The 16,494-nt window shown below is 34.1% G+C and overlaps 1 protein-coding gene and 1 pseudogene across 11 annotated transcripts in view; one reads left to right on the top strand and one right to left on the bottom strand.

Annotated features, from left to right (window-relative positions):
• Nucleotides 1–16,494, bottom strand: part of DOCK7 (dedicator of cytokinesis 7) — a 194,636-nt gene that overhangs the window by 141,800 nt on the left and 36,342 nt on the right. For 10 of the 11 annotated variants that reach the window (XR_010835206.1, XM_059051798.2, XM_059051848.2 and 7 more), the window contains exons 5-11: nucleotides 15,115–15,244; nucleotides 14,808–15,020; nucleotides 14,408–14,493; nucleotides 13,768–13,834; nucleotides 12,716–12,865; nucleotides 4,785–4,865; nucleotides 2,454–2,619 (exon numbers count right to left, since the gene is read on the bottom strand). Coding sequence is in view for 10 of the 11 variants with exons in the window: in XM_059051798.2 (XP_058907781.1) it covers nucleotides 2,454–2,619; nucleotides 4,785–4,865; nucleotides 12,716–12,865; nucleotides 13,768–13,834; nucleotides 14,408–14,493; nucleotides 14,808–15,020; nucleotides 15,115–15,244 (893 nt within the window). In the remaining variant the exon portion in view is untranslated. Of the gene's footprint in view, nucleotides 1–2,453; nucleotides 2,633–4,784; nucleotides 4,866–12,715; nucleotides 12,866–13,767; nucleotides 13,835–14,407; nucleotides 14,494–14,807; nucleotides 15,021–15,114; nucleotides 15,245–16,494 lie in introns of those variants that run through there. The other variant, XM_067006846.1, reaches the window with a different exon arrangement.
• On the top strand, nucleotides 8,476–8,835 carry LOC131749905 (small ribosomal subunit protein eS26 pseudogene; annotated as a pseudogene).

Raw genomic sequence — 16,494 nt, 5'->3', positions numbered from 1 at the left:
ACATAGACAGGGGACTTCCCTGGTGGTGCAGTGGTTAAGAATCCACCTGCCAATACAGGGGATACGGGTTCGAGCCCTCATCCAGGAAGATCCCATATGCCGTGGAGCAACTAAGCCTGTGCGCCACAACTACTGAGCCTGCATGCCACAACTACTGAAGCCTGTGTGCCTAGAGCCTGTGCTCCACAACAAAAGAAGCCACCACAATGAGAAGCACTGCAACAAAGAGTAGCCCCCACTTGCCACAACTAGAGAAAGCCCGTGCGCAGCAACGAAGACCCCATGCAGCCAAAAATAAATAAATTTATTTTTTAAAAAATACATAGGACTCAAATTATTAAAATCATCACTACAGACCTTAGAGAGAAAAAGGATTATACTGCAATACTATGAATAACTATAGGTCAACAGTTAGATAACAATTAGATAATTTAGATGAAATGAACACATTTCTAGAAAAATACACAGTACTGAAACTGACTCAAGATGAGAGAGAAAATATGAATAGATCTATAACAAGAGATATAATTAGTAATGAAAATACTTACCACAAAGAAAAGACCAAGCCAAGGTGGCTTCACTAGTGAATTCTTCCAAACTTTCAATGAAAAATTAATACCAATTGTTTACAAATTCTTCCAAAAACCAGAAGGAAAAAGTCATGACTCATTTTCAATGAGGCCAGTATTACCCTGACACCAATACCAGACAGAGATATTACAAAGAAGAAAAACTACAGACCAATATCCCTTAGGAATATAGAAGCAAAAATACTAAACAAAATACTAGGAAACAGACTAACAACATATACAAAAATTATATACCATGACTAAGTGAGACTTCTCCCAGAAATGTAAGATTAGTTTAACATCCAAAACCAATCAATTAATGCAGTACAGCATACTAAAAGACTACAGGGCAAAAACCCATACAAATCATCTCAATAAACTCAAAGTGCATTTTACAAAATCCAATATCCTTCCATGACAAAAACACTCAACAAAGTTAGGAATAGAAGGGAACTTCCTCAAACTACTACATTACATCTATGAGAAACCTACAGCAAACATCATACTTGATAGTGAAAGACTGAATGCCTTCCCCCTAAGATCAGGAACAAGATGAGGATATCCACTCTTGCCATTTTTTTAATACTGTACAGGAGGTTCTAGTCAAGATAATTAGAAAAGAAAAATAAATAAAGACATCCAGATGGGAAAAAAAAAAAAGTAAACCTATTTTCATTTGCAGATGACATGATCTTATACATGGAAAATCCTAAAGAATTCAGAAAAGAAAAAAAGTTAGAATTAATAAACACATTCAAAAAAGTTTCAAAGTACAAGATCAATATTCAAAAGCCAATTGTATTTCTATAACTAAAAATGAACATTATGAAAATGAAATTAAGAAAACAACCCATTTAAAATAGCATCAAAAACCAATAAAATACTGGGATGCACATTTAACAAGAGAGGGGCAAGATTTGTACACTGAAAACTACAAAACATTGTTTAAAGAAATTTTTAAGATCTAAATAAATGGAAAAACATTCCATGGATTGGAAGACTTAATATTGTTATAAGGGCAACACTCCACAAACTGATCTACCAAATCAATGTAATTCCTATCAAAATTCCAGCTGCCTTTGTGCAGAAATTATCAGCTGACCCTAAACTTCTTATGAAAATGCAAGAGCTCAAAATAGTCAAAATAATCTTGAAAAAAAATTGGAGGACCCACTATTCCCAATTTCAAAACTTACTGCAAAGCTAAAATAATAAAGATAGTATAGTACTAGCATAAGCATATACATCAATAGAACAGAACTGAGAGTCCAGAAATAAAACCATGTATAGACAGTCAATTGATTTTCAACAAGAGTGCCAAGACCATTCAATAGGGAAAGAATAGCCTTTTCAACAAATGGTGTTGGGACAACTAGATATCTACATAAAAAGAATGAAGTTGGACCCTTACCTCTTACCATGTACAAAAATTAACTCAAAATGGACTATACCCAGATGTAACAACATGCGTGAACCTTTCAAACATTATACTAAGTGAAAGAAGCTACTCACAAAAGACTACACATTGTATGATTCTATTAATAGGAAATGTCTGGCATAGACAAATCCATACAGACTAAATAAATTACAGGTTGGTTAGGTTTGGGGACTTGAGAAGAGTGACCACTAAGGAGCATGAAAGTGTTCTAAAATTAGATTGTGGTGACAGTTTTTTGTTATGAATATATCAAAAATCATTGAATTATACATCTTAAATGAGCAAACTGTACGTATGTGAATTACATCTCAATAAACCTGTTAAAGGAAAAAAAGAAAACCCTTTTAATGTCTCACTACATTGCAAAGCTTACAAATAAAACAAGACTATATAAGAAAAAGAAAAAAATTATACTTGTAGAAATATTTTATATAAAACATTCTCACCTCCAGTGCTTATTTCTACCTCCGTAGAATCTCTTTCCAAACTCCCAGCACTGCTAACAATATTCATTAAATGGATTGCAGTCCAAGCAAAAGGCATGCGATACTTCCCAAGTCTTTGGCAAAACTGATCAGCTTGACTTTTCAGCTTCTCCAATTTTTCCTTATTCTGCAAAACAAAACTTTATACATTATATGATTACGTTCAAAGAAATGAATTAAAGGCTATTTCATAATATATAAAGGAAAATACAAAGGTTAAGAATTCTCAATTCTCAGCAAAGATGGAAAAACAATCTGTACCTTGCAGAGATCAATTAACAGTATATTATCCTTACTAAGCAACCTCAACCAGTTCTACAAATGTATGTGAAAGTCTTTAAAATTTCTGTTTGTGATGATCTTATGTTGGGAGAAAACAAAGGACAGCAAGAGTCAAACATGTTTATGTACTAAAAGTACTATTTTATGAAAGGAAACATAACCTAGACAACAGGTTCTAGACATCAACTGCCAACAACAAAATATTCTAGGTTACAACTTATTAAATTTTATTTTTCTAAAAAAGATGGAAGCAGTTGGGCCATTCTGACATAATCACTAACTTATGACAACTATGAGGTGGGACTGGGGGTCACAAATAAACCAACAATAAATAAGCCCAGAGTTGTAATAAAAGCAGCAAACAAAAAAAGTATGACAAGAGAACTAAACCCTGGAAAAAGACCAATGATCCAAATAGCACATGCTTATCTGGAGGACATCCTGAGGCTGGCTCAACTTTTAGGCTATCCTTGAAACAAACACTAAGGTGGCCTGCAATAGCCAACCAATGGTCCAAGGGTGAAAACCTACACTAAAATCTCTCACATACGATTTCCATATAGGATATTGGTAAGGTATACTCAAATGGCAGTGTCCTACCTTGGGGCTCAGGACTGAGAAAAGATGAAGAAATAGCTAAATGGTAGGACTGTTTACTGCTGTATCTATTATACCTTCAAAATAGGTTCTTGCTTTAAGAGTACTTAAAGAGAATTAAGGACTCTTATCAAGCATGTGAATATGTAAGAGAAGAGTGAAATAAGCTGCAATTATACACCTATGAACTTCATATAACAGAGAAATTTAATTTGTAAAATGCGACCTGGGGAAAGCCAGAATACTTTAACCCTAATTTCAACCAGATATCCAGGAATCAGAGAATATTATGTGCTCAGATGTACCCATATCAGAAGAAAACGCTCAATTCTTGTTCCAAATCTCAGAAAAATAGAAAGCAAAACATTTTCTAGATTGTAGTGATTTGTCCAATACTCCTCAAGCACACCTCTCCTGGCTGTTTGACATATTAAATCATGTGTTCAAAGATCCAAAAATCACGTTATGCTTATTTTTTTTGGCTGCATTGGGTCTTTGTTGCTGAACATGGGCTTTCTCTAGTTGCGGCGAGCGGGGACTACTCTTCGTTGTGGTGCAGTGACTTCTCTTGTTGCAGAGCATGGGCTCTAGGCACATGGGCTTCAGTAGTTGCAGCACATAGGCTCAGCAGTTGAGCCTCATGGGCTCTAGAGCACAGGCTCAGTAGTTGAGCCTCGTGGGCTCTAGAGAACAGGCTCAGTAGTTGAGCCTCGTGGGCTCTAGAGCACAGGCTCAGTAATTGTGGCACATGGGCTTAGCTGCTCCACGACACGTAGGATCTTCCCGGACCAGAGCTCGAACCCGTGTCCCCTGCATTGGCAGGCGGATTCTTAACCACTGCACCACCAGGGAAGTCCTCACCTGTTATTCTTATAACTAACTCAGGGTATCTGGAATTTGGTACCGATTGCTCACCAATTATTTTTGCTTTATAAGTTTATCCAAATTCTAGAAATTAGTTATCTGATGGCAAAATGGAGATTGTATTTTCTATTTTTACCATATTCCCTAATTATCTGAAGCTAGGCAGAGGCCCAGAATACTTCTGCTTTGCTAGAAAAAGTTCCATCAAAATCACTATTTTGCAAACACAGGAAATTTTTCATTATTTAGGAATTAAACTGAGCTAATTTGATTCTTTAGGAATCCATTAGCTTGGGGTGAGGGAGATTTTAAAGAATAGCACAGCACATGACTCAAGCTAGGTAATGAAGGAAATAAAGAAAATGGGTAGGCCAAGAGAAAAAAATGAATTAGTAGTAAAATTCTTTAATATGCTCTGTATAGTATTCTCCCAAATTATAATTTCAGAGATTAGATGTTGTTTAGGGTTGGGTTTGGGGATCTGAGGAGAATGGAGAGTGACTGCTAATGACTATGAAAGTGGTGGAAATAAGAGGCATGACATTCTACCTTGGTGGCATCTGCTTCTTTGAAAATCATATACGGTTCTGCACACTCTCCAATGTCTCCTTGCTGTAGCACTTTTTCTAGCTGTCAAAGACAAAAAGAGTAAAGATTAATTAAGCTTAAAAATAAAAGCAATCAGCCTGGAATGCAAGGATGGTTCAAAATACAAAAATCAATCAACATAATATACCATATTAACAAAATAACAGAAAAAAACCACATGACCATCTTAACTGATGCAGGAAAAAGAACTGGACAATTCAACACCCTTTCACGATAGAAAAACTCAACGAACGTAGAAAAGAAGAAAGCTACCTCAATATAATAAAGACCATATATGCAAAGTCCACATTTAACATCATATTCAATGCCGAAAAACCAAAAGCTTTTCCTCTAGAATGAGGAACAGGATAAGGATGATCACTTTTGCCAATTCTATTCAACAAAGTACTAGAAGTCTGAGCCAGAGCAATTTGACAAGACAAAGAAACAAAAACATCCAAATTGAAAAGGAAGAAGTTAAATTATCTCTATTCACAGAAAACATGATCTCTGATCTAGAAAACTCTAATATTCCACACACATACACACACACACAAAAAAAAAGCTTGTTAGAACTAATAAATAAATTCACCAAAGCTGCAGGATACAAAATCAATGCACAAAAAAATCAGTTGCATTTCTATACCCTAGCAATGAGCAATTCAAAAAGGAAATTAAGAAAAAAATTCCATTTACAATAATATCAAAAAGAATAAAATACTGAGGAATTAACCAAAAAGGTGAAAGATCTGTAATCTGAAAACTATAAATAGTTACAAGGGTGCCAAGACTATTCAATGGGGAAAGAACAGTTTTTTCAACAAATGATATTAAAAGAAACCTGAATATCCAAATGCAAAAGAATAAAGTTGAACCCTTACATTATATTATATATAAAAATTAACTCAAAATGGGTCAAACACCTAAACATAAACCTAAAACTATTAAACTCTTAGACAAAAAAATAAAGGAAAAGCTTCCTGTGATTGGATTTGGTAATGTATTCTTGGATTTGACACGCAAAAAAGCAAAGGCAACAAAAGTAAAAATAGTTAAATTGGATTACATCAAAATTTAAAACTTCTGTATATGACAGAACAGAATCAACAGGGTGAAAGGCAACCCACAGAATGAGAGAAAATATTTGCAAATCATATAATTGATAAGGAGTTCATATCCAAAACAGATAAAGAAATCCTACAACTCAACAACAAAACAACAAATAATCTTATTTTTAAATGGGCAAAGGACTTGAATAGACATTTCTCCAAAGAAGCCATACAAACGTCTAAGCATATAAAAAGACACTCAACTTCACTAATCATTAGGGAAATGCAAATCAAAACCACAATGAGATATCACCTTACACCCATCAGGATGGCCACAATTAAATAAACAAACAAACAAATAACAAGCTTTGGCAAGGATATGGAAAACTGGAACCCCTGTTTGCTTTTTATGGTGTAAAATCGTAATCTGCTGTAGAAGACAGTACAGAGGTTCCTCAAAAAGTTAAAAATAGAATTATCATGTAATTCAGAAAACGTTATTTCTGGGTATATATTCAATAGAATTGAAAGCAGGGACTCAAACAGATATTCGTACACCCATGTTCATAGCAGCATTATTCACAACAGCCAAAAGGCAGAAGCAATTCAAGTGTCCATCAAAAAATGAGTAAACAAAACATAGTGTGTATCTGTCTGAGTATACACATACACATGGAATATTACTCAGCCTTAAAAGGAAGAAAATTCTGAAACATGCTACGACCTGGATGAACCTTGAAGACACTACGCCAAAGGAAACAAGCCTGTCACAAAAAGACAAATACTGTATTATACCATTCAAATGAGGTATCTATAATAGACAAATTCATAGAAACAAAGAGCAAAATGCTGGTTGGCAGGGGCTGGGGAGAAGGGGAAATGAAGAGCTGCTACTTAATGTGTATAGAGGGTTAAGGTTTGTTGGCAAGATAGAAATTTCTAAAAATTGCTTGCACGATAATCTGAATATACTTAATTCTGAACTGTACACATAAAAACGATTACGATGGTAAATTTTATGTTATGTGTATTTTACCTCAATTAAAACTATTAATAAAAGCAATCAGTCTTAAAAGTCATCTCCATTTAATATAACATCCAAGTACAAAATTACAATTAAAAAAGACAACTCACAAAATATTAAGTAGCCAATACAATAATTTCTACTTATCATTTTTCTCCAAAATGTCTCACTTTACCCCTATAAAATTTTTAATGTTTTAGGAAAAGAAATATAAATAGGATAAAAGTCCAGAAACCAAAAGAAGTGCATGCAAGAATTTAGCACATAATAAAGTTGATACTTCAAATTAGTGAATGAAGGATACATAAAGTGCTCTTACAAATTAATAATTAATACAATTAATAATTGATAAAATAAAAACAATCCAATGAAATGAAGATTACACAACTGTATTTTTTTCACTTAAAACTTATGTATCCTATACACTTAAAATTTGTGTTTTTTATGTATACAAACAAGTTAAAAATGAGCTTACTATTTGAATAAGCACTACACAAAACAGAATATCCAAATGGTCAATAATGCTTAGACATCAGGGAATTATAAATTAAAGCCAAACTGATATAACCCTGCAAATGCACCAGAAATTAAATACATAATAAAATATAATTAATGAAATTGAAATGTAAAATACAATAAAACCTGATGATATCAAGTGTTAAGAAGGAAATGGAGCAAATGAAATTCTCAAGCACTGCTGATGAGCCTGAAACTTGGACTAACCACGTCAGAAAACTGATTCTTTCTACTAAAACTGAAGCTATAAATACACTATGATCCAGTAATTCAGCATCTACCTATATACTCAATAGAAATGCAAAAATCATATATAAGAATGTTTACAGTAGCATTACTTACAATATCCAAAAGCTAGAAACAACCCCAATGTCCATCGACTATTAGAATGGCCAAACTGTGATATGCATATAACAAGATACTATGCAGGGTGAAAAACAACCAACTATTGCTACATGCAAAAATGATGAAACATATAATTCTTTAGAATGTCAGACACAAGAATATATATGATTCCTTTTCTATGAAGAAAAAGAGGTTAAACTAATCCACAGTGATAAATTAGCATAGTAGGAAGGGGCCAAAGAAGGCTGTTGGGTAATGTTCTATACCTTGATCTGGACGTTGGTTACATAACTGAGTTAAGTATGTAAAAATTAAAGAAAGTGTACACCTTGTGCATGTTACTAACTATAAACAAAAGTTTATAAAGAAAAGATAACTGAATTTCTATACACCAGTGATGAATGAAACTCTGTATATAATTTAAAATGAAAAGTTTTAAATGATACCATTTAGAACAGGGTCAAAAATATCAAACTACCAGGAAGATATAGGAGAAAAGACCTAAAAACATACTGTGCTCATTGACTGGAGAACTCAACGGTTTAAAGACGTCAACTTTTCCAAATTGATCAGTATATTTAATGCAATCTCTGTTAACGTCTCAACAAGTTCTTTCTTGAGAGAGAGTATGTCTGCATTGAGGAAGCACTGAGGGACTGACAAGCAAAAATTTATACAAAAATGTAATGGGTCAAAAACATCCAGCCTCTCTCACCTCCTCACTTCCAAGATGACCAAGAAAAGAAGGAACAATGGTCATGCCAAAAAGGGCCTTGGTCATGTGTAGCCTGTTTGTTGCACCAACTGTGCCTGATGCTTGCGCAAGGACAAGGCCATTAAGAAGCTCATCATTCAGAACATAGTAGAGGCCTAAGCCATCAGGGACATTTCTGAAGCAAGTGTTTTCGATGCCTATGTGCTTTCCAAGCTGTATGTGAAACTACATTACTGCGTGAGTTGTGCCATTCACAGCAAGGTAGTCAGGAATCACTCTCGGGAAGCCTGGAAGGACCAAACACCTCCACCCTGATTTAGACCTGCAGGTGCTGCCCCACGACTTCCACCAAAGCCCACGTAAGGAGCTAAGCCCTTAAAGACTGAAGAAATACTGTTCTCTGAAAAGACAATAAAATGGAAATCATACTTTATTAAAAAAAAAAGAAAAAGAACATCCACGGCAATCTTGAAGAATAAAGCTAGAAAGAAGTATACTGTTTTTTATAAACTACAATAATTTTTTTTTTGGCTGCGTTGGGTCTTCGTTGCTGCGTGCAGGCTTTCTCTAATTGCGGTGAGCGGGGGCTACTCTTCGTTGCGGTGCGCAGGCTTCTCATTGCGGTGGCTTCTCTTGTTACAGAGCATGGGCTCTAGGCGCATGGGCTTCAGTAGTTGCAGCAAGCAGGCTCAGAAGTTGTGGCGTGTGGGCTCTAGGGTGTGCAAGCTTCAGTTGTTGTGGCACGTGGGCTCAGTAGTTGTGGCTTGTGGGCGCTAGAGTGCAGACTCAGTAGTTGTGGTACACGGGCTTAGCTGATCTGCGGCATGTGGGAGCTTCCCGGACCAGGGATCGAACCTGTGTCTCCTGCACTGGCAGGCGGATTCTTAACCACTGCGCCACCAGGGAAGTCTCTAAACTACTATAATTAAAACAGTGTGGTACTAGTGCCAGTTAAAGACAAACAGGCCAGTTGAACCAAAAAAGATTCTAGGAAAAATATCTCATACATATGAACACTTGATTTATGACATGGGATACTTTGTAAAAGCAGTAGGAGAAAAAAGCAGTCTTTTCAATAAATAGTGCTGGGTCATTTGGATATCCATATGTGGGGGGGATTAATCTTCATCTCAACTTCACTCCAAACTCTATGTGTAAGGTGAAACAATTACTCTTACCAGGGATCACTTGAGAATATATTTTTGAATTTGAGGGAGGCAAAAATTTCATACACAAAACACAAAATACCATAGCCATAAAGAAAAAGGTTGATAAATCAGACAACATGTAAGCTATAAACTTTGATTTATCAACGGATAACAGTCTGTGAGAAAGTGGCAAAATTGTGAATACAAATAATCAACAACAAAATAACATGCAGAATAGATTAAGAATTCCTATAAATCAATAATAAAAAAGCCAAAATGACCCAACAAAAATACGGGCAAATTATTTCAACAGGCATTTCACAAACAGACTATCCAATGACCAGTAAGTATATAAAGATGGTTGCACAGTGAAAACCAGAATGGCCACAATTAAGAAGACTATCAAATAGCAGTGTTGGCAAGAGTGGAAAACGGTTGAATCACTCTGGGAAACTGATACATGTATTTATGCTAAACATATATCAACACTATTATCCAGCAATATCAAACACAAACACATGTATACTCATGTACCAAAAGACTTGTTAAAGAATGTACACAGAAGCTTTACTCATAATAAACAACTGAAAACCAGATATACACTAGGGGAAAAAAAAACCCTATGGTCTACCAAGGTCTATCTATTCATCTAAGCAGGATAAATAAACTGTGTTATAATCAGACAATGAAGTAAAACATGATGATAAAAATAAAAGAACAAACTACTGCTGTACATAATATAGAGGATTCTCACAGAAATTATATTGAGTCGAAACAAACCAGGCACAAAAGACTGCATATTGTATGACTGCTCAGATGAAATTCAAAAAGAGGAAAAGCTAAATAATGGTGATTTAAGTTGGAATACTAGTCATCTGGTGGAACAGAGGGGGTAGTCACTAGAAAGACAAACAAAAGAACTCTCCAGGGTGATGGGGTGATGGAAATACTGTATGGCTTGAGCTTAGTCATGATTACACAGAAAAATACATAGTAAGAATTCATCACTCTGTTTACCCCACATTTGTAAACTATACAGGTCTTATTATATGTATTTCATATGTCAGTTTTTTAAAAAACTGGTACGTGTAACTAACTGAAACTCTTATTCACCCCTGGTGGGGAATACAACTATCACAGATACTTTGGAAACCAATATGGCAGCATCTACCAAAGCTGACATATAAATATCCTATGACTCTTCACCCTTCCTTTACCCCCTCACTGCTACATGACACTGCAATTCCTCCAAATAAAGAGGTCAGGTATATATCACAACTCCTGGAGTTTGTGTTATCATGTGACCCGTTTTGGCCAATAAAATGTTCGCTGGTGTGATGAGACCAAAGGCTAGAAAAGTGTCTGTGCAACAGGGTCTGCTCTCTGGCACTTATGCATGAGAATACACCAGTCTAGCCTGCCAGAAAAGAGACATACAAAGAACAGCTCTAACTAAATCAAGTGATGCCCAGCCAACCTACAGACACTTGGAAGAAGCACAACTACCTAACAGAGTACAAGCTATATTGGCTGACCACACAGACAACTCAGATGCATGAACTAAAAAATGCTTATTGTTGTATGCCACTAGGATTTTGTCTTTTTGTTCTTGTAGAGCAATAACTAATACACAGATCAAGGGGATTTTTCTCTCAAAAAACAAAAACATCCTGCTGGACTATGATTTAAGAAAACCTCCTAAATACATTTTCTTTAAACTCTGTAAAACACTTTAACTTGTACATATTCTTGAAATTATATAAAAGTCTTTTTCTATGTATATACAAACATTTATGTGTGTATAGGTGTGTGTGTATATATTTTACACAATTGGGACCATATGGTATGAATAGTCTCATTTTTAAGCAGCCAGTATTCCAATCATCATCTCTATCTTTCCAGTTCATTCCCTCAAATATGTTCTATTTTATGAAAACTTACTATTTTCCCAGGTAAAATAACTGTGTATACACATTTATCAATTGTATTAATATCTAGAACTTTACTCTTAAGTGAGTTTCTGAAGACCACTGCTGCTAAATCTTTGCTTGTGAGATTGTTCATTGTAACTAAGATTTATTTTAACCTGAATTCATAGGAATCTGTCCACAAATTAGGACATTATTCCTGTGGGTAAATAAAATTCATTTCACGACAATCCACTTTATAACCTTATTATAAAATTCATTACCTTTTAATGATAATTTTATATAAATACAGATAAAATGATTAAGGAATATATTTTAGGCTATTCTCAAGTCAAGGTGAAGTTAAGGTAAATTATTCTTAAGTTACCCTAAGCTAAGTAGCTTAGTAATATTCAGATTTTAGAATCTGTAATCCTTATTTTTAATTGGCTGACAGTCAAATCATAATGCTCCGTGATCTCAATGATTTAGATTTTAGTATTTATATATTTAGGAGCTGAGTGATAAAATCATAGTATAGCTCCTATGATGCTTAATTTTATATGCCAACATGGCTAGGTTATCAAACACCAATCTAGATGTTGCTATGAAGGTATTTTTTAGAGGTGATTAACTTTTAAATCAGTAGACTTTGAGTAGAGCAGATTACCCTCCATAATGTGGGTGGGCCTCATCCAGTTAGTTGAAGACTTGAAGAACAAAGACTAAGGTTTCTCAAAGAAGGATTCTCAAGATTGCAACACAGCAATCCTGCCTGAGTTTCTGGTCTGCTGCCCTGTGGAATTCAGACTTAAGACTACAGCATCACCGCTTACCTGGATTTCCAGCCTGAGCTACACATTTCAAACCTGTCAGCCCCCACAATCACAATCACACAAGCCACTTCTGTGTGTGTGTGTGTGTGTGTGTGTGTGTGTGTGTGTGTGTGTGTGTGTGTATCTCGCTCCTATTGACCTAATTCTCTGGAGAACCCTAATAAAGCTCCCCACTCAAGAAAAATTTAGGTAGCACCTATAGTGTACGTCTAATATTGTGTTAAGAAATATATTAAGATGAAAAAATACGTTAAAGATAAAATCTTTACCTTTAAAAAACTTGCAATATTGATAGGGACACAAGTATACAGACACAACACAAATAAACAAATATATTTAACATTATTCTCACCTTTATTACAAGAAAAACATCTTGGGAAGGATAAGTGATAGAAAAAATAGCTGATCGTGCCAGGGTGGTAATGGCAGCAGGTGGTACATGTGGACGTAATAATCCTTTCATCTGCTCAGAATTAAGGTCAAAATAAAAGTTTTCTGAAATCTAAAAAACATATTCATATATTATATTTAAAACCTGTATATTTTATAAAAACTCACAAAAATCATACAGTCTTAAAATATTACAGATATTAGATGATTATACTAACATACAGTTTACCATATATTTCACTGACTGATCTTTACATGTCTAAATCAAAGCAAAAAAATATATAAAGCAAAAAATATATTCTAAAGAACCATATCTCACACTCTTTTAATTAGAAATTTAACTTCTAATAAAGTATACAAAGAAATTATTATTGCGATGAATTACCCCAAACTGAGTTTAAAACAATTACATGAATAACATCTCAGAAGATTTGATTTAGCAAATACAAGTTGCTGGAATACAGTTCCACTACAGAAATACATAATATGTTGACAGCAGAAGTCACTAAAGGCATTTTAAGTTTCTACTACACATTAGGCTTAGAATACTGAAATGCTGTATGAGACAGCCCTCTGAAAAACTCCTAAGTGTAATAAAGATATAATGGCAAAACTAAGCACTACTTTAGACAAGAATATTTGAAATATATATAAATGATCTTTAAGCTAGTGAGAATCTGAAAATTACATCAACAAAAATACACCATCATTGTAATTCTTTATACATCAGTTGCCTAAAATGGTTTTCTTGTATTTTTTTCTGTTTATTAAACTAAAAGAAAGTTGCTTCTGCTCCTTGCTTTTAGAACTCTTTCAATGAAATAAAAACTAGGTCAACTGAACTATTTTATAGCAAGAAAATACTTTATGTCTTAAATTTCTACTTTCTTCTTAAAATATCCATGTTTAATAATATTCTCAAAAAGTCATTATTTATCTTATAAAACAACTTAAAAACAGGTTTCTGAACCTATGATTGTGACAAAAGACTAGGTTCAAATTACATAACCTTACCTTTTTCTTTTCCTTCACATCATATAAAGCCAAACTTGCAAAAATGGGTTCAATTTCAATCTCAAACCTTTAAGAAGGAAAAGGATGAAGTAGTTTAAAAATAAAGTACATAGTTCGAGAAATTCTCATTCCAAAAATAAATTCTCTCAATACCTTGTACTTTTCTACATCTGTGCTACACCATCTACACTGCCCCTCTACCTGAAACACACTTCTCCATGTATATCTTTCACAGTCTAAATCAACCATTACTACATACTTCAAAATCTTAAGAAAATACAAAGCCTGCCATGTAACAAATATAAAATCATCTCTAAGGAAAAAGATACTTTGTCTTTATTATTCCTCAAGCCAAGAACAGTGTCTGATAAATACCACAGATTTCAGTGAATGTTTTTTTCAAGTTTTAAGACTACTTATATAACTGAGGCAGAGGCATCTTCACCTAGCCAAAAATGCTCTAAAGCTCAGCTTCATAGGCAAGGTTAAATGTTTAGTAGAATTTAAAATTATGTACAGAAAAATACTTTTCAAAAGGACACAAACACAAGTATAAAATCTACCAGAATTTTGTTATACTGGTATTCAAAATATTATTCCAGAAAATAAAAGTTACATAATAAACAAAATAAATACTCACTTGAGTGATAAACATTTTACAAGAAGTCTTTGACCAAAATGTTCTTTGGGCACCTCAGGAACACTAAGTCGTTCTATTGGTTCTTCCTACAAATTAACAAGCAACACCAAAATGAACATGCTTACCATATGTCAACCCTTTACAATTTATTTTTTAAGAACTTATTTTATTAATCTACTACTTTTAGTCTTCACAAGTGAACACAGAAAAGAATGGCCTATTTATCTTCAAACAGGAGTCATTAGATCATGTGTGCTCAACTATATTTCATTTACAAAAAGCATAGTTATGTTTCAATTAAGTTTTATTCCCTACATTATCATAATGCTACATACAATTCATACTCCCAAAACATCTATCTTAATAGTCATTTGCTTCTTTATATCCAAATTATCTATACCTCATCTGGTGATGGATGCAAAGCAAAGAGTTCCTTATGACGGTTTGCTTTCCTTTGGTCATCATTCTGACGGTCTATTTCTTCATTTGGAGTTCGATCAAGTAAATTGGGAAGCAAAGCATCAGGAAGTGAATTTTTCAAGTCAAAAATACTGCAGGCCCAGCTACCCCTTGGAGTATCATCTATTGACATTGAACGTCTTTTAAGATCATCCTGTCATGCAAAACATTAAATATATTAATCAATGAATTTTAAAAAAACTATTTTAAAATAACTTCTTATAGTCATTTAAAAATAAAAGTATTACTTGTTCATCCTGGTAGTTGTTGCCATCTGGAGCTTCATCAGATTCAAAGACCTGTTTTGGCAAACCTTTTTGCCTTTCCTTCTGTTTATCTAATGTATTAGGATTAAATCCTGTTCCCAGTTTATGATATCTATTCAAAATAAAATAATTAAGGAAATATCAATTTTTGAAAATTTTTCACTTTTTTATCATCATTATGTAATAAGCCAACTGTTCTCTGTATTATTTCTTTACATAATAACATATTCTGGCAGTTTTGAGTGTATTAAACATTTATCCAGAGGTTTAAGAAAACTTCCATCCAAAGTTCCTTTAATCCAACTAGAGAGCATTTATGGGTTTCCAGAGGTAAATCATATTGTCCTTCCTTTTCATGACAATCATGTGGATATAATTTAAGTTGTACTTTCAATTCAGAGAATTGGTCAGTAAAAGGAAAGAATGGGAAGCCAGGTTAAAGAATGAAATGAGAGAGCAGAAAATATATCCTGCATTCATAACAATGTAAATTTTTAAAAGGAAAAAAATATATAAAGCACTGAACCTTTAAGTTCCAAATAGCCAAAAAAATTTTGCTATATCTCATTATGTATAAAAAAACTTAAACAACCTAAAGCTTCAGGCTTCTAAAATGAAAAAACAGGGACTTCCCTGGTGGCGCAGTGGTTAGGAATCCACCCGCCAATGCAGGGGACATGGGTTCAATCCCTGGTCCAGGAAGATCCTACATGATGCAGAGCAACTAAGACCATGCGCCTATAGCCAGTGCTCCGCAACGAGAGAAGCCACGGCAATGAGAAGCCCACGCACCACAACAAAGAGCAGACCCCACTCGCCACAACTACAGAAACCCGGCACGCAGCAACGAAGACAGAACGCAGACAAAAAAAAAAAGAGCCTATAAAATGAAAGAATAGCAAGATCTAAACCACTGTATACATATATTCTTAATTAACATATATTGTTGTATAATATATATATTAGGCTAAGAACAACTCTTAAACTAATGTATACTTCTTTCCGAACAACCCAATGTCCAAGAATATTAGAGATGCTATGATCAAAGAGCAACTACTGTGTCACACCTCATATAGTCAAACTGGGGGAAATTTTAACTGGAGCATAAACAATTATAATTACCAGAGGATGATATGGTTCTATCATTCAATTTATGACATAGTAAAGAATCACACTTAATATGAATTATTCACATCTTGCTGCGAAACATATTGAAATAGCAGCTACATGATGCTCACATCATAGCATAATCACAAAATAAAGAAAGCATTTTTCTCTGGAATAACTAAAATAAAGATACACAATATAGTAACATGAAAGATATTACTCAGAAGCAGATATTTTATCTTTCATGAAATGTTT

The sequence above is a fragment of the Kogia breviceps genome, chromosome 1 (assembly GCF_026419965.1).
Source record: "Kogia breviceps isolate mKogBre1 chromosome 1, mKogBre1 haplotype 1, whole genome shotgun sequence".
Lineage (NCBI taxonomy): Eukaryota > Metazoa > Chordata > Mammalia > Artiodactyla > Physeteridae > Kogia > Kogia breviceps.
The sequence above is the reverse complement of the archived record's forward strand: the minus strand, read 5'-3'. Positions and strand labels throughout refer to the sequence as shown.